The sequence below is a fragment of the Lonchura striata genome, chromosome 1A (genome assembly GCF_050655825.1).
Source record: "Lonchura striata isolate lonStrDom1 chromosome 1A, ASM5065582v1, whole genome shotgun sequence".
NCBI lineage: Eukaryota > Metazoa > Chordata > Aves > Passeriformes > Estrildidae > Lonchura > Lonchura striata.
In genome coordinates this window covers 64,921,670-64,945,098 of record NC_140741.1, presented here as the reverse complement: position 1 = coordinate 64,945,098, position 23,429 = coordinate 64,921,670, and the positions used below count along the sequence as shown (strand labels likewise).

At 37.3% G+C, this 23,429-nt stretch overlaps 1 protein-coding gene across 24 annotated transcripts in view; it reads left to right on the top strand.

Moving 5' to 3' along the window:
* The window catches only part of MAGI2 (membrane associated guanylate kinase, WW and PDZ domain containing 2), a 696,944-nt gene that overhangs the window by 544,742 nt on the left and 128,773 nt on the right, over positions 1-23,429 (top strand). For all 24 annotated transcript variants that reach the window (XM_077783658.2, XM_077783653.2, XM_077783651.2 and 21 more), the window contains 2 exons: positions 4,026-4,147; positions 5,557-5,739. In XM_077783658.2, the coding sequence (XP_077639784.2) occupies positions 4,026-4,147; positions 5,557-5,739 (305 nt within the window). The remainder of the gene's footprint in view (positions 1-4,025; positions 4,148-5,556; positions 5,740-23,429) is intronic.

The following is a 23,429-nucleotide window of genomic DNA, read 5'->3' as shown; positions in this document are numbered from 1 at the left end:
TACAACTTCTGACAATGCTCTGTTAGTACTCTAATAGAAAAAGTTATCCCAGGTCATTTTGTCATTATACAGTGTTATCAACTGAAAAATGTGAATATAAAGATAAATAGGCTATACAAGATAGGCTATACAATGCATACAAGTTATAAATTAGAATATCCATTTTATAGGCATCCTGATCCTCAGAATTACTTTGTTGGGTAATAGGCAACAATTTCAAAAGCTATAGGCAAAAACTGCAAAAAAAAAATAAAAAGAAAGAACAAACAAACAAACAAAAAAACCCTCATATATTAAAGTAAATAAGAAAAGGAGATGGGTTAAAATCCTTCTACTGGTGCCCATGCTCTGACCTGCTGTCATTTTGTCAGAGCTCAGTGCCTTGACCATCAACTAAAGGCTGCAAATTAGGCACTACATCCTGCAAATCTCCTAAGGATGTGTTTCAGTTGTCTTAAGTGCATCTAACCTGAAATTCATCACAAAAACAACTTAGCCTGGCCCCACTGACAACTGAGAGGGCAGAATTGTGTCTGTGTTTTATGGGCTGGCTGGTGCTGATGGTACCTCCCCATCACACAGAGACAGAATTTTGACCTGACAAGTAAATGCAGCTCTAAAGAAAATCCTGCCTCTCAGGGTGTGTCCCCAGCTGAGATACAGTGAGCTAACAGGGGCCAGCAGCACCAGCCACTCCTTCTCTGCACAGCCACAGTGGCACTAGAAAAAATGAGTTGGATTAGGTTTTGGATTACTATTTTTGATTTAATATATATTGTATAAAATAAAGGAAGAAAAGTTAGAATTGTTCACTGAATTAGATCCTATGAGAATGAGCAATACATTTTGGCTACCATCCAAAATCTGTTTTAACCATAAAAGCACTTACTTGTAACCATCTCTAAAACTCACATTAGGCTTGTTTTATGAAGGCCTAGGCTAGTAATAAATCTTGTGCATGCTGTTGAAGTAGCTAGAGGAAAAACTAAAATGTCCTTTCAAGAGAACTACTTAGCTTAACAACTTGTTTCTCAAGTAAACTCAGCAGGAGCACTTTTTCTGATTTAGCCAAGAAGCTGTATAGCACTTGAAATTGCATAAAAGAGATGTGTTCCATGTTACATCAATATAGGAACATAATGCAATATTATTGACTGCTAAAAATGACTGATTATAAATATAATTTTCTTTTCTTTGAGTCCTCTTGGACACAAAATTTAATGCATTTTTTTAATGAGTTGGAAATTTCACATTGTGCTTTTTCACATTGTGCTTTCACATTGTGATTGCACATTACCAAAAACAGTCAAAATATGGGAATAAATTGGAGCTTAGAATTATTAAAGTTGCACCAACAACATGAGGTGCTTCAAGAACCTGTGTTAGTCTTCCTATCTGATCTGATCTGATCTGATCTGATCTGATAGAACAAAATGTCATTTTCAAGCTGTTATCAAAGATATTTCTGTTTAAATTGACCAAACCACAACTTAAACTATACCTAGAAACTGTAGGTAGGCAGTAGAAAATGGATTATAGCTGTGATGTCAGTACCATACACATTAATCTTTATTGAGCCATGAACACAGGTTAGCTAAAATCCCCACTTCTCTTATATCACAGAACCATGTATAAGTTGAAGCTTAGGTCTGCAGGAGCCTTCCTGCAACTGCAACATGAAATTGAGCACAATGCAAAGTCCTGAATGAAGATCTGAAGTGTAATCTTGGATATCCATTACATCTGCATGCCATGGCACAAAAGCCACAGGAAACCTCTGCTCTTGTGGAGGGCAGCTGGAGAACAGGGCAGGATCCTTCAGAGCCCCTAAAGTAAGAGGTGATCCCTATGTTGAAGCAACTAACCCACATGTGTAGCAACCCTGGTTTAAAACTTGTCAATTGCTAAAATAAAACAAGCTAGATATTGTACTCCATACCTCCTTCTGGAAGCTGTTTTCTAACTTCACACTTCTCTTGTGAGAAGCCTACAGACTTCAAGTCTGAAATCCTGTCATCTTTAATATATTCTAGTATTTACTTCCAAATGTATTCATAGAATGCAATTATATAGCAGAATTAATTCTGCTTGAATAAAAAGCTAAAACTCCTTTGATCTTCTCTAATAGAATACTCTATTTCACTGGTCTTCTTGTAAAACCTTTCATAGAGATTCATTTCATTTGATCATGGGTGCTCAGAACTTAATGTAGTATTTGAGTTTCATCACTGTATTGTGTAAAGACAAAAGCAGTATTTCCTTTACAACATGGAAATATATCCAATGATAAACACATAAGTATTTTTTCATGTTTATGTTAGTACTTCATGATTACCTTTTCTTAACACACATAAGTCTTGCTTTCTCCATTTTTAACTAGTGAAGTTTTTCTCCCTTTCATCATAAGTCCATAGGTTTGCAATAGAATAAGGTGCTGAAGACCCTGACAATTACTAGAAATAGCAGAAAGCAAAAGTCTAGGAAAGGAACACCTACAATCTTAAACAGCCTGTCTAAAGAAAGAAAGAAATGAGAGGGATTTATCTGTCTGCAGCATAGAACAAAATTTACTGAAAGCTATTAATGAAAATTTTAGAGTATGATAGTAAGCTAGCAGCCATTTGAATGAGTTATAGCCATGTGAAGAAAGGAGCAACTTAAGGATTTATCACATTTACTTCATCTCATTAAATCAAATATTCTTTTACATGACTGAAAGTCTTTTCATTTCATTAGAACTGACCACTAAATCCTATTTTGCAAGTGTATTGCACTCCCATGGGACTTTGCTGCCTTTCCTCTACCTCACTTCCTAATGGCAATTCCACTTATCTTCTTTGAAGCTGTGGTAGGATCAAAATCTCAAAGGACCTGAAAAGTGCTTGATGTGTCACAAAAGGTCATTGCAATGTCAGAAAAGACCCTTTTAGGATCTTAGAGTTGTGAAAGTTACCACGGAACCTGTCCAAGTGCTTAAAGACCTGATTAGGATTGGATTTGCAGAAGACCTCAGTAGACAGTAACCCAGTGAGAACAAATAAGGAGTGATATAAGCCTGCCCTTCTGTACATATGTATTGGCTTTCCCAAAGCAGTGTTGGAAGCACAAGTCCCTTCTCTTTGTTGTGATCCTATTGTGATCCTATCTTGCAGCTATATTCCATGCAGCCTACTACATTGCTTTGCCTCCATGGGAAAACATGCAAAATATATCCCAGAACAGGATTGAAGGATAGCTCACTGATTGATAATATGTGTGCTTTAAAGAATTAAAATCAAGGATATGGTGACAGTAGTTGTAAAGTTCATTGTCCTAAGCACAATGCAGAAATGTAGTGGTGTAATGCCAGAGATGGACTTAATGACTTGTAGTAGGAAATGTAAAACATAAAGAAAAAATATGTATACTAACTTTTCTTATATTTCATATACGATCTATGTAGTTCTAATCTGCCATCTAATTTAGTTCCTGCTTCTGATTTTTCTGTACAGCTGAGCAGATACACATTAAAAAGGAATAATCTTCAATTTATTACCCATTAGATTTATTTGTTAATTACCATCATAAAAGCACTCGGTTGTCTAGGCTTTTATTTTTCTGTTAGTGAGTAAATTCACCTACAACTAATTTATAATAATGCACAAAACTGGTTGAGATCCTTTGAATCATACACAGAACAGTGGTCATGCTGAAGACATGAAAACTGTTGCTATAGCATTTTTCAGCAGTGCTGCTGTTTAATATGTAGTCCCATAGATCAAAAACATTTGTATGTAGCAGATTTAGCATATTGAAGTGATAGGATGCTGCTCAGTGCTGTTCATTACAGAGGGCACTGGTTGTATATCCTCACCCCCAACAAAATTGTGTGGAATATAAGGGACGTGTTCAGGCCCATTGGGGGTTCCTCACAGTTCTGATCTCTAATCACACACACCTTAGCCACATACTTAGCACCCTACTGTGAAAATTATCAGTTTATCCAATTGAACCTAGGTTGTAATCAAAACCAATTTTTTTTCCAGCCACATAAATAGAAGAACTCAATTTGAAAACCCTGTCCTAGAAGCAAAAAGGAAGCTACAGCAGCATAACATGCCCAACGCAGAACTTGGAACAAAGCCTATGCAGGCCCAAGGTTTCCGAGGTACAGTACCATGTCAGCTGTCTTGGTTAAGATGTTGCTTTCCTGTTTATGTGACAATGCTTTTGTCATAGTCTGGTTAAAAGAATAATGTTGCCAATGCTCAAAAGGTTATCACCTGTATCTTAGCAATTTTCTCCCTTAAATATCCAGGTTCCAATAGTTGCAGGACTCAAGAGCCAACTAAAACTTTCAGAGGCGCAGAGGAAAAACAGAACAGTTTAATCTAGTGTTTCCTAAAGGCTGAGAAGCTGAAAGCACAATAAGACTTCCAACATAATTTTCTAAATAAAATCATAAATTCTGTTCCTGGGAATGTACGACTCTCTCTTGAGCACCCGAGACTGGCAACACTGAAATACTTAATTGTACTTTCTCTAAATTACTCTTAATTGATGTTTGGTATGTTTCTAAGCTAGCTCATCTAGCAAGCATCAATTAAGTTAAAAGCCTCAAGCACAGTGTTATAGGAGTTTACAGGAATGCAGCCACTTGGTAACATAAAAATTAATGTGCTCAAAAGGAGCTGTATAAGCAGCAAACAATACTGGTATCGACAAATGAAATTTAACGTAAGGTTATAGTCAGAGAATGAGGCTTGTTCTCCTTTGCAACAGTAGAAAGCTCCTCATCAACCTTACCTAGACCCAAACTTGCCCGCCTGCGCCCCGCTCCCAGGAGGTCCCGCAGCGTGAGCGACCTGTGGCAGTGGCGGCGCGACCCCGCCGGGGCCGGCGCGCTCTACGGTACGTCCCCGCTGCCCGCTGCCCTGGGGCCAGCTGGGGTCACAAACCTGCACCTCCCCAACCTCCCCCACTGCATGGGAGAGCAGCACGGGGACCCCAGCACCCACAGCGCACCCCCAGGCACTGGAGAGGGGACGCCAAGGTTGCACAGCTGTCGTGTGTGTCACTTGTTGGATGCCTGAACCCCGTGTGTTTGGAGAGAAAAGCTCATCTAGTGTTTACCTCCTCTCGGCAACAAATGGAATGAGACATTCACAGGGGATATATTCCTCACTGTGGTTGGGAGGGAAATTATGAGAAATGTATTACTTTGTAGACAAAGCTGAATTTATAGGTTTGGAAAGAGGTTTTTAAATTACCTCACAGATCACTTTTATTGATGTAATTATTTTAGCTACGCAATATCCACTTCTAAATGGATTTCTAATATCACAGGATATTTATATCTTTTCATTTATGGCTGATCTGCCATAGATAAGAAATACGTTTTAAGCTTTCTATTAGTACAAGAACCCACAAATATTTTTCCTGGAATGTCTGCACCCTTTATTTTCTTGCCTTTGATACACTGCCACTCGGTGTCAACCAATACTGTTATGTGCTGTCCCTGCTATGTTGTGACTAGATCAGAACTTTTGTCTTTCTTGTTTATGTTGACTGATGTAGAAAAACCACTCTTCACCCGTGATGCATCACAGCTGAAGGGGACTTTCCTCAGTACAACTCTTAAGAAAAGCAACATGGGTTTTGGATTTACCATCATTGGTGGGGATGAGCCGGATGAGTTTCTCCAGGTGAAGAGTGTAATTCCTGATGGGCCTGCTGCACAAGATGGGAAAATGGAAACAGGTAATTATGAAAGTTCCTCTGATCTTTTATATGAGAAACAGAATGAGAAATAGATTCCTGAGTCTCACTCTCTCCATGAATGCAAACATTTTCCATATGACTTTCTGTGTTAATATGTAGAAAAGGTAAGTTTCTTGGTAAAAATTTCTTGCTTATAAGTGCCAGGTAGCTTATTTTTCCTGTTTCACAATATTTTAAGGGAGAAAAGATCTCTGCATTTGTCTACATAAAAATGGGTTGTGGTTTATAGACTGTTTACTTAAGAGAAGTCTGTGTGGAAAGAAAAGAGATAGAGAACACAGACTACTAAGTGCAAATTTATTTCTTTAGAAAGGATGGTTTTGCAAAATAATCAGTTGAGTCTCATCCAATACTGTTCTCATTAGAACCATCATAACAAGAGTTTTCAGTGTGGCATATGGACACACAGGCATTTGTGTCCTATTAAAAAAAGAATCTGTGAAAACTCATGAAATAAAAGAAACTGCTTCTGATGAGAGTGAAAGCTGCTCTGGAGATCTGGACCACCACTGCAAACACTTTCATCTTCACAGATTGATAAGTATTGCAAACTACTGTCTGAAAGGTCACATCAGGTCTATGTATGGACGAAACTCTTTTTGGAGGGAGATGAATTCTGTTTCCAAGCAGTTATCATCTTCTTTAGGAAAAAACAGTCAGAGAATAATTGAATTATTTCAGTTGGCAGTGTTCTTCAGTCACTAACCCTGTACTTAAAATAAGGCTAAGTTTGTCCTTGGATCAGGTTTCTCAGGGTCTTGAGAAAATTTTGTTAAGACAGATTCCACAGCCTTTGTGGACTCCTGTCCCCGTGTTCCTCCACTCTCATGGTGAAGACTTTGGCCCAGAATTTTTGGATGCCTCATCCCTGAAAGTGTTGAAGGCCAGGTTGGACAGGGCCCTGAGCAACCTGGTCTAGTGGGTGGCAAGGGGAGTAGTTGATCTTAAAACTCCCTTTTAACACACACCGTTCTCTTGTTCTATGATTTTTGCTCTTTAGGTCCATTGGGGTTTCCACAGCTACAGCTGGTTACTAGGGACTGAAGTTGTGTGCTCCTGTGTTTTTTGCAGCCTGTCACTCTGTACCATCTCTCCCCAGCATAATTTATCCGTTTTCATAATTTATCCTTCCATTTCTCACCAAGACATTGAAATAAAGAAATGCTAGTTTGGGATTGTTGTTGCCTCTGTAGAAAACCCATTTCATGGTGGCCAGAGTCACTATGAAGATAATTTTCTAAATTTTGGTAACAGATCATTGTGGATGGGTCACAGCAGCAGAGAAAGCTCCTTTTAGTATGTTACAGTCCAGGGAGCAGACACAGAAATAAATGCAGGCACAAATGATGCAAGTGGAATAGTCTGAAGTGATTTTTCTGGAAATTTCATTTAATCTTTCTTTTATTATAGTTGGGGGTTTTTTTATCAGAGTAATATTTGTATGTCAGAACAAATCACCCTGGATTCTAGTTTATTTTGTTGGACTCTCTAGGACTTGCCAAGTAGGAAGTGTAAAGGTTATGAAAAGTATTATTTAAAGAAAATTAAAACAGGATTTGCTTCAGAGCTAATGTTATAGCTATCATGATGTTTCTAACACCAAAAAAATAAACAGAAAATGTATATGAAGAAACAAAATGTAAGAAAGAAGTAGAATATAAATTTCTAGTGCTGATTTTACAAAAAAACATTATTCTGACAGCTTTTTAATTCTCATATTTGTTGCCATTTTAACTTAATGCATATAGTTTCCAAAGGCAAAATTTATTAAATTAGCTGATTAGGGGAACAAAGGATACAATAGGCTTCCTGAGTTCAGAAGATTTAAGTGACATAAACTTCATTTTCCCTTAATATTTTCATACTATCTAATACATGACATGAGAGCTTTTCCTTGTTTGTCATGGTTTAGCATTCTCAGATGCAGAACTCAAAAATAGTTACTTGCTAATCCCTCTGAAGTGTGGATTGTTATTGGTGACATTGATCATGGAGTTATTTTCTCTGGAAAACAGGATATCTTTGCAACTTACTTTAATTTTTATGCTGACACTGAATATGGGTTTCACAATACTGTTGCTGGTCATTATTGTAGTCATGGATTGTGCTGAGAACATGTAAGAAAAATGTTTGTTAAAATGCATTGAAATTGCATTGGTTTTTTTCTCAGGTAATTAATTCAAGTACAATAGGAATGCAAAACAGAAATGGACATTGAAATATATAATCACTCTACAATTATGTGACCCCAAAACATATAAAATTTGGTCTCAAAACAAATTTTGGCCACAAATGTCTTTGTTTTTAAGAAGAGTGACAGATTGTGATGTAAAGTCATTGGAGAATCTCAGACTAATGATTCTGCCATCTAACATTGGTTCTTTGAATAAAGAATTTTTAAACATGTTAATGGAAAACTGAAAAAATATATTTAAGGTCAGAATGTTTATAAAACATTGTTCAACAAAGGGGTTGCTTTTCCTGATATCAAATCCTTTTCACATTTCCTGAATTAGAGTTTCTCTCCCTATTGAGCTATTGTACAATATAATCAACTGGAGGTATGAAAGCCTCCCAGCTTCCATCAATAGCTTTTTGTTCATAAAGCTGTTAAAATCTTACCTTGGAAAACTACGTGAAATTACATCTGTTTCTTTTTGTTTGTTAGCTAGGCAGCATTAGATAATGAATAGAGCTTTTAAAATTTTTAATTAATCTTTTGTTACTATGTGTCATTGTTCAATATATGTGCACTCGATATATGATCAGTCATAGGAAGCTTTGGTTATAGATCAAAACATCATATTGTGGCAGTGGGGCATCACAGTAGAAAGTCTAAGGGCGGTGACAATGATCTGTGAAGCAACCTGTGTGTAAGGCATAACCACAGCACTGCTGCCCCCAGCTCTAATATGATTCTGGACCCTGTCCCTTGCAAAGTTCATACTATTTTTTTGGCCAAGTGGTTATCAAAATCTTCATACTTCAGACCTGCATCAGACTTGGAGGAAATACAAAGAAAAGGCATCATCTCATTTATCTTCCATAAACATTGGACACAAGAGCTGTACTCCAAGATAATTGTTAAAGAAACAAGCTCATAGAAAAGTGCTTTGGTTTATTTCTCCACCCAAAATCTGATATAGGTGTCAGAGACAAATGCTATTCAAAGAGTGAGTCTATGTAAGACATCGTCAACCCTTAAATGTGATCATAACAACACAGTTTGATCTGAAGGTTTCAAAACGGAGCAATTTTGGATTTCATCCTTTGGAACATGGATCCATAGAATGGTTTGAGTTGGAAAGGGACTTCAAGATCATCCAGTCCCACCTCCCATACCAGATACAGGTGAACCTTCCACTAAACCAGGTGGAACTCCAGTGTGTGACCTCACAGCTTGATGTCAGCATCAATCCCTGTGTCCAAATCACCAACAAAGATGTTAAATGGTGCCTGTCCCAGTACTGACCACTGAGGAACCCTGCTGGAATCCTGGAAGCCACTGGGAACACAGAAGCAGCTGCCTGACAGTGACTTGGCATTGCTGTGAAAGAAAGCATTGAAGCAAACTGAGTGCACTGGGATGCAACAAGAGATATCAGAGGTCCTGACAAGCTATCAGAACCCCTTGGTGCCCAGTGCTGGGCACTAAGAGGTATTTATATTTGTCCTAGACCCACAATAAGCCTCACAAGTAGACTCAGAGGAACCACATCTCAGTGGATGAGTCAAAAGCAACCAAAATTATATTCCCGATTCCATTTGCCAGATGTTTCAGAATTCATAGGGGCTATTATGCCCTCATGTAAATCTAGCATCTGTGCACTAATGGTTGTTAATAATCCTGAAAATGCCTTTCTAGGACATGTTTTAGCATTTGGAGGTCAATCAAGCTGCTGGATATGGACATTACATTCCACAGCATCTCTCTCTATGTCAGGACAGCCTAGGAGCTGAGACCACATTATTTTCTGGGAGGTTACATTGCTTTGTCTTGTCTGAAACTCATGCAGTCAACAGAAAATTGTATTTAAGATGCCCCTGCATTCGATTAAAATGCTGGTAAAAGACTGCATCTACATGAAAAGATTTTTATACAGTGAGTGATTTTGACTGACTGCTGTTCTAAGGCAAACAAAGATTTAGGCCTGCGGCTGAGTCAGATAAAAGCTCAAGCTGTAAAGGCAAAAACTCTCCTACAATTCTCAAGGTTATTCAATGAACTGGATAAACTGAAACACTCCCACATAATCAAGCTTGGGGAAAGATTCTCACACTCCTCATTTCAGCAAGCACCATTTCCTTTGGCGAAGGTTTCCAGGAAACAGCTCAAAGACATGGTGCAAAAGTGGTTCTTGAAGTCTGGTGATGACCCTTCTGACTTATGAATATCTTTGGTCAATGCAGGTTAAACTTTCCAGAAACATAAATCTGTGGGGAAATGTCATAGCTCAGCAGTGTGAATCAAGAAAGGGGAAACATGTTCTTTCATTTCATTTGCCAAGATTGTACTTGGCTGGCTTTAAGATGCTAAATCATCTGTAAACAATGCAAACTTGGGCTTTTTTAGATGTTGTTCTGTCAGGAATGGTAGTTTCTCTGCATTAGTTGATCTATTCTAGAGACAGAAATTCATAAATTAAAGAGAAGTTTCAGCTAACAGATATACTTGTCTACAATTCAGATGTCTATATCTATCATATAAGCAGTCAACTATTATTTTTGTATGACTGTAGTAGGGTGAAGCCTAGAGAAAAAAGCTAGAGATTGGTCCCACATCTACCACTCAGAATTTCTACTGTCCCCTAGAGATGTGCAAAGGGAAAGAGTTGTTAGAAATGCTGGAAGGCGTGGTCCGTTCCCTTGCTTCTGTCCATGGCCGTATGTCAAGACCCACATGCGTAACAATCTTCTGCATATGATGAATTTTTCAAGAAGCTGAGGTTACTTTAAATGTAAGAAAATTAGAGAAATCACACTTGTTGATCTATAAAACCACTAATGTTATTATTTAAGTGAATAAGAGCAAACCTAAAGCCATTATCAGGTACTTGAGCCTACAATGTCATTAGGCGTAGGAAATTATTATCTAGTTTTTGTAATGCATATTTTTTTACAGTAAGGCTAATATCTTACAACCTTTATAAAAAGTGGAGAACTCAAGACAGAAGAAATTGGGGATATCTACAAAAGGATGCATTTTTACAAGTTAAAACAGATGCTTCATTCTGTTCCCTGTTTATCCATTGTCAGATAATGTGAAAAAACCATCATCTCAACAAATATGAGCTGAACTGAGATGCAAGCTCTCTAGTTTGAGCAACAACAAAAAATTAACTACGTATGCACAAAGAAGGAAATGTGTTAAAATCTATGTTTTGGCAGTCATCTGGAAATGTTAATACTTTCAAAACTTCATGCCGTGTATCATGACCACATGCCTCAGCACCTATAGTCATTTTCTAAGAGGTCATGTCTTTCTGAAATGCTATCAGTCAAAACCTAACCAGTAATTTTCTCTTTTACAACATTCCCTTCCCTTGGCAGCCAACTGTTTACCACAGTTGCCATCTCAAGAGGTGCACTGACCAGGAGCTTGATTTCCAGAGTACTGAAGCTGGCTGAAATTTAGTTATCTCACCTGCCTGACACCTTCTCATCCAGTACCTCCAGGAAAACTGGCTCCCAAAGTTAAGGCATGGTGTTAAGAAAATGAGAAGCTGTGCTACTAGTGGGACCACAGAGGAAAGACTATCTTTTCATTGGTCTTATGCATCTCCAGGCTAAAAAATTCTTTTATCATGGACCAAGGCCTCATGAAGTGTCAGTCTTGCAGCTGCAAGCTGATGCCAGGTGAGGCAGGACTGTGAGAGCAGAACAGCACATATAAAACCAGCTTGTAATATCTGCTTCCCTGGCTACCCCTGCTTTATTTGGCAACTAGGATGTTTCATCTGATGTTGTAGTCTAGCTGAGACTGCACATCTCTCTCTGTCTCCATATGTTGCTAATCATCCCATGGAGTTCAGAGAATGAAAATTACCTGTTTGGAAAGTAACTAACAGCAATAACTGAAATTACTTCAGGCATTGTGGAGAATGACTTCTCCCACCCACGTTAGGCCAGTCAGTGTGAATTTGTGTTATATTTACTGCTTGTACTCCAGCATCCTCCAGGCTGATGATGAAATGGGGCAAAGCACAGCAGAAGCACTATATTTGCATCAGGTACAACCAAAACTGATAATTCCTTCCACTAGCAGTGCTGGTTACATTTTCTTGTTTGTGAGACATATAAAGAGTAACTATTTGTTAAAACCTCAGCCTGACTTTGAAGTACCAGCCTTTTCTCATTTCATGAGAAAAGATTTTAGATCAAGGATATTGTGTGGGTCTGGAGAGTAGAACCACAACATGAGTGCTATGATCTTTGCAGCAGACATGAGGACAGATGCTCTGCAAGTTCATAGCTAAGAAAAACTGATATAACCTTTTTTTTTCTTTTTGCAGTACACAGCATCCCATTTAATTTAATCCACTTTATATTTCTCACCATAAAAACTTGCACATCATATAGCTAGTGCCAAAACTATGCAAGAAGTGTAGAGTTAAAATTAACCCTGTTTTAACAATCTACCAATTTGCTAAGTAACCAGAATTATTTAAAGCAGAACTCTTAATTTTTTTTTTATTCTTTAAAGGGGACTAAATCTGAATCTTATCTTAAATTTTATAGGACAAATCTTCTGTTCCTCTGTCACAGAGGAAAGTGCTGAAGTATTACAGCATTATATTTAAGGAGTTTCAAACACAAAAGCAAAGGAAAAAATGCGTTTAACTATTTATTTTATATCATATATTAAGACGCAGCTGGGGAAAGCAATATGACAGGTGGCTTTAAAAGTGTGATGGTGACAGTAAAACTAATACTTGGAATATTAATAGCAATTAAGAGACTCTTTTTCAGTCCCCTGTTCTTTCAAATTTTAAGGCAGACAGATCACTGAGCACTGTATGTAAATAGACAAGTAATACTTAGGTTGCTTGAAATTTTTTGTACTTGTTCTACTTTCTTCTAAGATTAATTTTTCATTATATTTTTTATGTTTCTGTGGCTTTCAGATAAATTGATACAGCAGTCACATTAATATCTTTCAATTTTTCTTATGTTGACCAAAAGACTAGGAAAGGTGTTTACTTTTGTCTCAAAGTTACTGAATTTTTTTTTCTCTATAAGGTTCTTATTTTAGTGCTTTCTTCAAATTTTCCTTCTTTTGATATTCACTATATTGTGAGGTACTCACTGAATGATAACCAGGACAGAGAGGAGCCTAGACTAAAATAAGTATCCATATTTTGTATACCACGCACTCTTGCTGTCTACATCTGAGGTCTTTGTGTGCACCTTGTCAGATTTTTCAGTTGGCTGGTGTGATATTCAATATCCTTGTGTTCTCTCTGAGTTGCAAAAAATCCATGTGTCACTATCTGTTCTGCCTGAGAGGGATTTAGAGCTTGAGTCTTTGCTGCCCCTCCAAGCTACTGAGCATTCTTTAAGTAGTGCCTACAAATAGACATTCCTCGAGCTATGAAGAGAGCTTTTGATGCTTTTTAGCCCTGTCATTTGTCTATTCCCTTGAAGTCTTCAATTAAAATTACTGATGCAAACTGAAAGAGTAATTGTAGCATCTAAGTTGAATTTCAAAATGCTTCTGAAAATGGATAGTATGTTGTTTAAGTCACAGGAACAATTAAAAAAAAAAATCTTAGGGACTCTGTTCCCACATCACATCCTGTCTCACTTCATGAGATGACTCTGGGCTCACATTATTGGTACAAATGGAACTCAGTGGTCTCTGACTCCATATCTTGGAGTTTAGCCCTAAAGTCTGCCATACCATAGAAATTTTGGGAATCTGCAAGTCACATACAAATATCTCAATTGCCAAAGGCTGTTGCAAATGACATTAGACACCTGCTAAAACAACCTCATTCCTCCTTCAACAAGGAGTGTGTTAATATACTCCTTTGGTTTCCCTTATCATCTCTTAGAGCAAACAGTGATTGATTGATTAATTACTGTAATAATAATCCTTTTATGACAATTTTAAGGATGTTTGTTTCCCCTAACCTCATTCAAAACTCACATTTTTTGTTTTATGAATACTTTAAAAAAAGCAACAAACCCCCTTTTTAAATTAATAGGCGTAATTCTCTCTAATTTAACTGTTCAAACAACAACATTAAGAAGTTTGATGATTGAGTTCAACCATATTACTGGGGACTTTAAATTCATTTTCACCTCCAGAACTTACAATATTTTGTTCATATATTATTGATACCCATAAAGAAAATGACAATATTGGGATTGAATATTGTGTGTGTAACTTGTTTTCTTTCCTATGGTGACTTTTCTTCAAAATTCATTTAGAAGTGAGTCACTTATTTTTTTCAAGTCCACATATTACACAGAAATTGAGGAGTCTGAAAAGAGCACCAATCTTTCCTTTTGCTTTGATAAAATCCATATTTATACACAGGAAACAACTCACAATACTCATGTTTTATAGCACTTACTTCATTTTGAAAGAAATTCACATTTGTTGACGCTATATTTTAATCTATGATTATCAGTCCCAAGAATGATAATGTGTGCATGTTACTTGAAACAATAAAATACTGAAGATGTAACTAAGTGAAATTCTAGGTTACATAAGTGTGCCACATGATCTTCTGAAGGAGAGAGTATATGAGCATGTCTGCTTATATGTGGTGTTTTCTAATATTTAAGCCATTAGAGCAACTCTTCCAGCACCAACTATAGAAAGAGAAGCCAATGATGAAGTAATTTGATGGGAAGAGAGGGTATAATGGAAATATGATCTATGATAATATAGAGATCTTGTCTCTTATGATAAATGCAACACAAACCATAAACACAAGGCATACACACCCTGTCTAACCTAAGACACTGGCCCCTTGTCTCTTCTAGAAAGAGTAAATGAGACATTCTGGTGCTCAAAGGTGCTATATCTTTAGCAGAAAATGAGATCATACAGAAATCATGAAATATGGTAAAGTAAAATGTGAAAGAGTAAAGGTGAAAAAGTAAAGAGACTATTTGGACACAAATTATTCAAGTATGTGCAGTCTCATATTCCTATTAATTAAATGTCTGACTCCATGGAAAAATGGCCACAAAGGCTGAAAGCATAGACTTAAGGATACTAAAACTATAGTCATACTTGTTTCAGTATACAAAATACAAGGTCAGAAAAAAAGTTAAATTATTTTTTCTGTCCACTATCACATCTTAATACACCTTTATCTGAGTGTTCATATTGAAATGAACACTTGTTTTGTGTATGTAAGTTCTAGGAAGCCCATAAATTCATTCTTCAATCTGAAGCTCACTGTGCAAAATCTGCAGATTCTGCTACTAGGACATTTAACATAGACCAAGAGATGATAAATATATTGTCATAATCCTCACATTTATTAGGATAGTTTTTGTAAGTTTTGCATGTTGCCACTTGATAAGCAGCATGTACTGAACTCAGTAGCTGCCAAAAATGCTGCAGTTGAAGAAATTACTTTTCTTCTATCAAATGTAATTAACACATATCTCACATGATTTGGCTATTTGTATGAACAGACAAAAATATACATTGAAAATAATAGTCATCATCTTCTCGTGTAGTATTTTATTCAATAAATAATGATGTTTTGTTTCTTTACAAAACTGTTCTAGGAGGTCAGAAAGATATTCTCACTATATAAGAAGATGACAGGGAAAATAAGAATTTCATATTGCATGATGAAAATAACTTAGAATTGTACTTTTCAATATTGTCAGCTATGCCACATTTGATTTCCTTGTTTTTTGGCATATAGAACTTTATTTCACACTCAATTATAAAAATAAAAAGTAATTTTTTAGCTGAGTTTCAGATTTTTATTTTAATTTTTTCTTTAAAAATTAATTTATTGGTGTATATTCACCTCTGCCTCCACACTTGCGCAACCAAATACAATCTGTACCTGTATTAAAATATGAGAGTTCAAAAATTTTACTAGTTTTATGCCTTTAACCACTTTTGAGAACAAGTTTTAAATTCTTCAAGAATTTAAGAATAAATTAAGTAATTAATTTTAAGATACAATTTCTGCTGTACATTTAGAATGGCAAATATCTGTCTTGACAGTTGACAATATTTTGCTTGAATGTATTAATTTACATCAGTGTACCTGAATTTCTCCATCCACAGGGAGAAGTAGTAATTTTAGAACTTTAGTAAAGTCCAATAGTTATTTAAGTTAGCAACTCCCATCCTAACTGCTAAAATATAAGTGAAGACTAATGGAGTTCATCTTAAGATATAAAGGACAAATACTGTCAAAGTCCAATTGTGCAACATAAATTAAAATAGAAATCTGTGTTCAATCGCATATGGATCAATATTTTTGTCAGTGCTCTGAGTTGTATCATTTGATGCATGGCATGAAGAAAAACTATCCAGAGTTGCATCAGAGATGACAAAACATTTCCAGGCATATAAATCATATTTGAGGAGTTTAGTGAACCTTTAACTAATGGGAGTTACAGAGACATTTTGAGGCCATTTTATTAGAAGTTCACTTCTAAAAGCATCTTTCAATGTCTGTTGCCAGAATCAGGATATTAGCACAGATGCACCTCTCATCTGACCCTGTTTAGCTGCTCACATGGCCTTTATAAGAAGAGCAAAGTTTATTCCAGCACTTACGTGACTGCCTCTTTGTAATTGATGACTCTGACATTTAAAAAATGGCTTGTTTGCTTAAAGACCTGTAATGAAAATTTCTCAAAGACATGAGGAGCACTTTTCCAACCAGGAGGCGGGACATGAAGTGACTCCTGATGGAAAGTGAGAAGCCCCTGGAAAAATCCTTCCAGCCTTTTCTCTCTCTGCCCCACAAAAATCTTCTCCCCTCCAGCAATCACATAAATGTGATGCTGTCTCTGGGTCAGTGGATGGAGGTGGAACTCGAGGTGCCCTGCTGCTCCCAAAATCTCTGTGTGTGCAGCAGTGGGAGCTGCCTGGGAAGCTGTGCCACGGTGGCAGAGCCCTAAACACTGCTCTGCTACCATGCCCAGATAAGTGAGGGCTGTGTGCAGGTGTTTAGACAAATTCTTGGTGTCTGGATCTTTAGTGTTTTAAAGGTCTTGGCTATCAGCCTCAGGGGGTGACTGGCTGGTAGAGAGGGGAGGAGAGGGTCCAGTCTCCAGAGACTGGGTGCAGAACAGGGAGAAATCTGACTGGAATAGGATGTGCTGGAGCTGAAGATGACATAATTTGTTTTTGTTCTGCAGGGAGGCAGGGAGAAAAGGCAGTAATTTCATGCTAGAAATGGCTGAAGAGTGGGTGTTTCTATGCATGTGTGAGTATGTAGGAGGCAGGAGGGGGAGGGCAAGGCTCTAAGGAAAAGAAGAAAGGATCTCTGCAAGAAAGGTCTGAGAGCATTGATGTGAGTACAGATCGTTTAAACACTGGCAGTTTCACTCTTTTTGATGTATTGCTTTCTTCTTAGGTCCAAATGGAAGCACATTAAAATTCTTTGTATTAAACTAATCTCTTCTGCTTTAAATTCAGCATCATTGTATGCAGTATTTCCTGAGACTTTCTTTGCCATACTGAGCATCACCTGTAGCACTGCTGGGGAAAAGTCAGATAATATTGGACACCCTGTCTTGATAGGTGTTCCTTGAGAATTTGTTCATAGACTAAAAGTCAGTCATGAAGCATGCTGAACTATGCTGCTGCTCTGTTATTTGTGATCACTTCTTGTCCACCTTTGCATAAACAAAATAGCAAGACTCAATAGCAAAGACTATCTGCAGTTCATTATTGGCCTGAAATCTGCCTTTGAGTCCTGCAAACCCATCAGTTCTGAAGAAGCTGTCAGAGCTAAGCCTGTAACACAGTAAAGGGCTGAAAGAGGACTGAAAAAAAAAAAAAATTGTTTTGCACTGGGGTGATGGGAAAAAGGCATCAGAAAGAGGTGAGAAACTGGAAAATGCAGAAATTGAGGTAATTATGAGAACCTGACAGTGCTTTCTTTTAAGAGGAAAGTGGAGAAACATCATTGTATGGGACAGAAAGACACACTTAGATGTGTGGGGCAGCAATAATCATACCCCCCTCACTAGCATGTTACCAGGATTATTCTCCTGATGTTGGGCAGAGCCTCAGCCAGTGCTCTTGGTACTTGTTTGTTGGAGTCTGGTTGTTTTTCTTGCACTGAAACTGCCCCAAAAGCTCATGTGCCACACAGCAGGCTGGTGTGCTCGGCAGGTTTTCCTCAGGCAGCTGAAGAGGAGCACATCCATCCAGGGCAAGGACACTGCCTCCTGTCAGACCTGGTACTGGCCTGCAAACCACTCGTGTATCTAACCTTGTTTATTTGACAAGTGGGATTGAGGGTAGATTCCTCTGTCAAATTCCACAGGAAAGTCATGCAACACCGCATAAACATGGCATGAAAGTATTGATCACATTTATGTGTTTATACTTTTAATATCACTCTAGGAGGTTGTTTTATTTTAATGGGAGGGAGTTGTTCTAACACAGATGGGAGAAGTTGAAAACACTCATATCATCTCTGGTCATTTTCTAGACACATCACAATGGCAGCATCCTTACTCAGAGTTCAAAAAAACTTCCTTTTTTATCAGATTTTTTTTTTTAATCTCTTTAGTCTGTCTTGTTCCTATTATTTTCTGCATATCAGACATGAGTATATATTTTTAGGCCAAACTTGATTGCATCAAAAGAAAATGCTGTTGATTATTATATGAGATTCACCTGTTTCTAGCACAGTTGAAAAAGTAGTTCTGAGTTGTTTGGGGAAATAGGGATAATAAGAAGACTTATACTTGAGCAATTGTTTATGCCAAAAATTCCACTCCAGACAAGATGCTGAGAGGATGGATATTTATTTTAAACCATGCAGTGTGGTAAATACTATTTTTCAATAGTCTGTTCAGTTGTGAAAGCAGGATTGTGATACTATAATCTTTTTTTTTTTTTTGCTACAAGAGTAGTAAATTCATCTTTCCTAGAGCATAATACTTGTAATCTCAAGTCAAGTGGAAGTAATATTTTTCAAAAAATGTTGGGGGATAGTAAAAAACAAATCAAATTGAAAATATTATGATCTTAAGAACATTCAGTGAAAAAACAAAATCATAGTATTTCTAAATTTTAGAGGGTTTTTTAATTTATCTATTCCAGAAAAATTGCTACAGACTGAAAAAATCTTCTACCTAACCCCCAGCTAAGTGTGATCAGCCTGGTCCCAGCTGTATAGGATTTCATCTTTTCCACATAAAAGTATAACCACACTTAGATGCTGGTCTCATTTTGTATGTGTGTGTCAGGATCAGGTGCTAATTTCTTCTCCAGTATGAATTCTGTGTCAAACATGCTTTACCACAGGCTGGCAGAAAAAGCCAGGCTTTCTGAGTCTCCAGTTAAGTTGTGCAGTAATGGCAGTGGCCATAGCAGGCTCATCAGGCTGGTGCTCTCTCAGCCAAGCCAAGTGTGGGAAAAAGGAGGGGCTAGAACAAAGACCCTGTAGCAAAGAATAAAATACAAAATGCGATCTCAGAAAAGACTCTATTGAAATCTGTTTCCAATCCAACACAATCAAGACAATGTAGACAACCTTTAATCTATCATTTTCCAAAAGATCATGCCAAATTTGGAGTAAATAATAGAAATCATAAAAGACACTTGAAGCAACCTCTCTCACAGTCGAGACTGGAGGGAGAAGGTCAGTGTGGTTAGTCGGTTTCTGACATCCATCCCATGGCAATGCAAGCAGCCCTGTCCAGTTTACAAGCAGAGTGATGCATGATAGCTGTACAGTATAATTGCATCCATTTCAACAGACTGCAACAAGATTTTTACTCTTTCTTGCAGTGACAGCAAGTTCTTCTCCCAAATACTAGAAATTACATGAGATAACAACTTTTTTTGTGAACTCTGTTTGCATCCTGCAATTAGCAGGGTTTAGGGACAGGCTAAATATCAAACCTACTCCTTCAGAATAATTTAAATTTTTCATGCACCATAGCCTTACTATTTTATTGCTATTAGTGATGGAGTTAGATATTCTTTTATATCTCATTTTATCTGTAAAAGAGAAAAATCACATTAAACTCATATAATTATTATTCCTTTTTATTTCATTTCTTTGCATTTCAGTCAATTTAATGCAACAGTATTATCCTTCCATTAGATAAAGGCACACTTCATAATTTTTGTGTCTGAATTAAGGAGTGTATCTGTCTTTTAATTTGGGAGAGTGAGAGGTTTGAGGATGCTGGAGTAATTAATTTCTCTTTTAATGGCAACATTTTTTAATCTCTTTCACTTGCCATGTTGGTATCTAAGCACATCTGGGTCTTATTTAGATATTCAAAGTCCTTCTTACACCCCAAGAGCATCCTTCCCAAAAGGATTCTATCTGTGCAAGTGAAAAAGAAGAATATATTATCATTCATCTTAAACAGTCTTGCTTTTGCAGATTCCCTTTCACTACACAAAAATAACCATACAGATAAGTACTCATCATGGCTGGGGGGGCTCAGGGGGCAAGCAAGAATCCTTCAACAGGAGAAATGTAGAGAGTGGGTGCGAGCTGAGAAGGTATTTAGTTCTGATCCAAAGAACCTGCATAGACTCCAGGGGAACAGAAGCACATCTGTCATGTACAAACAGTTCTTCCTTGTGCATGCAGAAGGCTTGCCATTGGACCTGAACCTCATGTGTGCTATTACTCATTTTAATGATGAAATTTTTTTTCGAATGACAGGACAGAGCCATTAATAGGTTTGGGGAGCGTGCTCTTTGTAAGATTATCTATGGACTGGCAAGGACTGTGCAAATACAGAAATGCCTTCTAGCTGCCTTGGCCAGCATGGGGGACAGGAGGCACTGTCAGAGCGATTTGTCTCATAATTTCTTCACATTGTTATATTCCTCTTTCCATTGCTGCAACTATTTGTTTTTTCTCTATTTCCATCACTTAATTGACACCATCAGTTGCACTGCTCCCTTGTGCTAGGCTGGCTTCCAGGGATCTCTGGTGCTCTGGGGCTCTTTCTGAGAGCAGCAGCCTGGAGCTGGACGTGTGGGCAGTGCCCTCTGCTCTCTCAGGGTGAAGGTTGTCCTGTGCCTTCTGGTCCAAGTGAACACAGCTGGGAGAAAATGTGCCACCTCTGCTTGTAAGAACCTCTGCACCAGAGAAACAGCTATGCTTGCTGTCCTATAAATTCCAGATTACCTCAGAATACAAAACATGCCCTCTAGTTTTTAGAGGAGATGCACCACTTATTCTCCTTCTAAATAAGTACTGGTTTTGAAGCTAGCTGAAGATATATGAATAAGTGTGAAAATACGCATACTTCTGTTTTCAAAAAGTACCTTTTAGATTAATTCTACTAGGTGATCTGTGGTATTCAGCATTTACTTTGCAGCTCATTGCAATAAATCTGGGAGGACAGTGAAGTCAAAGAACGAAAATGTGGTCACTGATAATATCAGAGTTACTGTCCTCTCTTTTTATGGTGTCTGTCACATAACAAATAAGCACGCTGAGAAGCATTCACACCAGTTTTCCCAAGCATATTGAATAATTCATAGAAGTAGTGTTAGGAATTGTGCTGTAGGGACATTACCAACATGGTATAAATTTTTTTTCTTCATAAACCTCTTCCACAGTCCCAGTTAATCAGGATACTCCTTGCCAAGGGAGTGCTGTTACAATAGTTTTGCCATAACAGACACAAATATATGGACTTTTGGATGGATAGTGAAAAGACTGGATAGTTTCAATCTCAATAAAAATAAAATTATGGAACTCTTCAGAATTTGTTTCTTCACAGTGTTTAATTGTAATTTTACTTACTTATTAATGCTGAAAGCCTTGAAAATGTTTCAAAAGCAGTTTACAGTATTACAGGCTCACTAGATATTTAATACATTGATTGATTGGTTCATCTTTATGTATGTAACATTTCTCAAGGCTAAACAGTTTGGAGATTCCTTGCTGAAAACAGCTAAAGGACTGTCAGTTTCAAAATTATGCAAAAACATAATGTATCAACTATTAAGGGAACAAAATTAGGGACAAATTATATTTTGTAATTATATATTGTAATTATAACGGTATATTATAACAATATATTGCAATATTATATATTGTAATTATAACAGTAAATTTTTATTAATTATTATAAAAGCTTGTTCTTTTTTGTGAATTGGTGTATTGTTCTTTATTTTTTATTTTATTGAACTGGTATAAAGCCTCCGTGGTATATCATCATAAAATCCATGAAATCAAAATACACTAGGTCAAACAAATACTGAATTCATGCACCCAGCAATGCTTAACTTTGCTGTTAGGACAGTATTATTTATGGTGATGTCTCTCTTGTTAGTGTCAGCAGCCCCATCTTTGGTTTGAGTGATTCACAGACACAATCTTGAGGTTTTTTTCTGAACTTGTAGTTCGTAGTAAAAGCAGAGACAGCTAAAATAGACAAGAAGCCATACTTTGATTTTTATACCCAGAGTTGTTTGCATTTTTTTAGTTTGATTATAAGTACCTGAGTTTCCCTGATTATAATCCCCGTTGGAAATAATGACTGCAATTTCACTTTATTTCTAAGAAGTGCAGTTGACATATTAAGCAGTTCACACCTGACTATGTTTTTTGTCTGGAAACCATTTTCAGGTTATGCCTGTATGTGAGCATTGCTTGCATAAAAGTAAAAAAAATAATAATAATTTCATACTTTAAAATGCCATAAGAAGCAGAAAGAACAAAAGAAGTTTTAAAGTAAATTACCCTCCATTTAAAAAACATCAACTTTTGGAGCAGGACTCACTAGTCTACTCCAGTCTGTGCCTTTCTGAAGCAGGACAGGGCTTGTAGGCAGGCAGGCAGTTAGGGGATTTTTAAAGACGGGGAACAACAAAGCATTTCAGTGCACAGCAATTTCTGCTTTCTCTCTAACTCTGCTGCTGGCATTCATGTCCCACATTCCTCCTGCTCCTTCCATTCCTGTACCCCACAGCACAAACACTCATCCACTGCTCACCCTTGCTTATCCCCTGTCTCCAGTGTGCTGCCTCCATGAACACAAGACACTCTTGCCCTTCTTTGAGCACTTCTCATGCACCATTTCTTAGAAGGAAGTTTATGGCTGTCCCACCTCACACCATTTTTACAGGTTTTCCAAAGAGGAGGAAATTGTGTATATAATATTCTTGAGAGAACTTTTCCAAAAATCACCTTCAAAGACTATGGCTACCATCTCCAACGGGATGGGAGGCTGCAACTTGATCTCAGTTTCTGATGGGCACAGAAGCAATGCACTCTCAGGACTGATGGTGCACCTACTTTGTCAGGAGCAGGATAGAAATATTGTCTGGAAGCAAATGACATGAAGTGGTAGCCTTCTGAGGAAAAATCAGATACAAGGATAATTTTGGGAAAGGCTTTTTAATTACCATGGGACGATTCACAAGGAGCACTGGGAGATGGCAGACATAGTGTGAGACTGCTTTTTCATGGTCTGAACAAATAGTCTGATGTGGCATCACAGTCATTCATAAT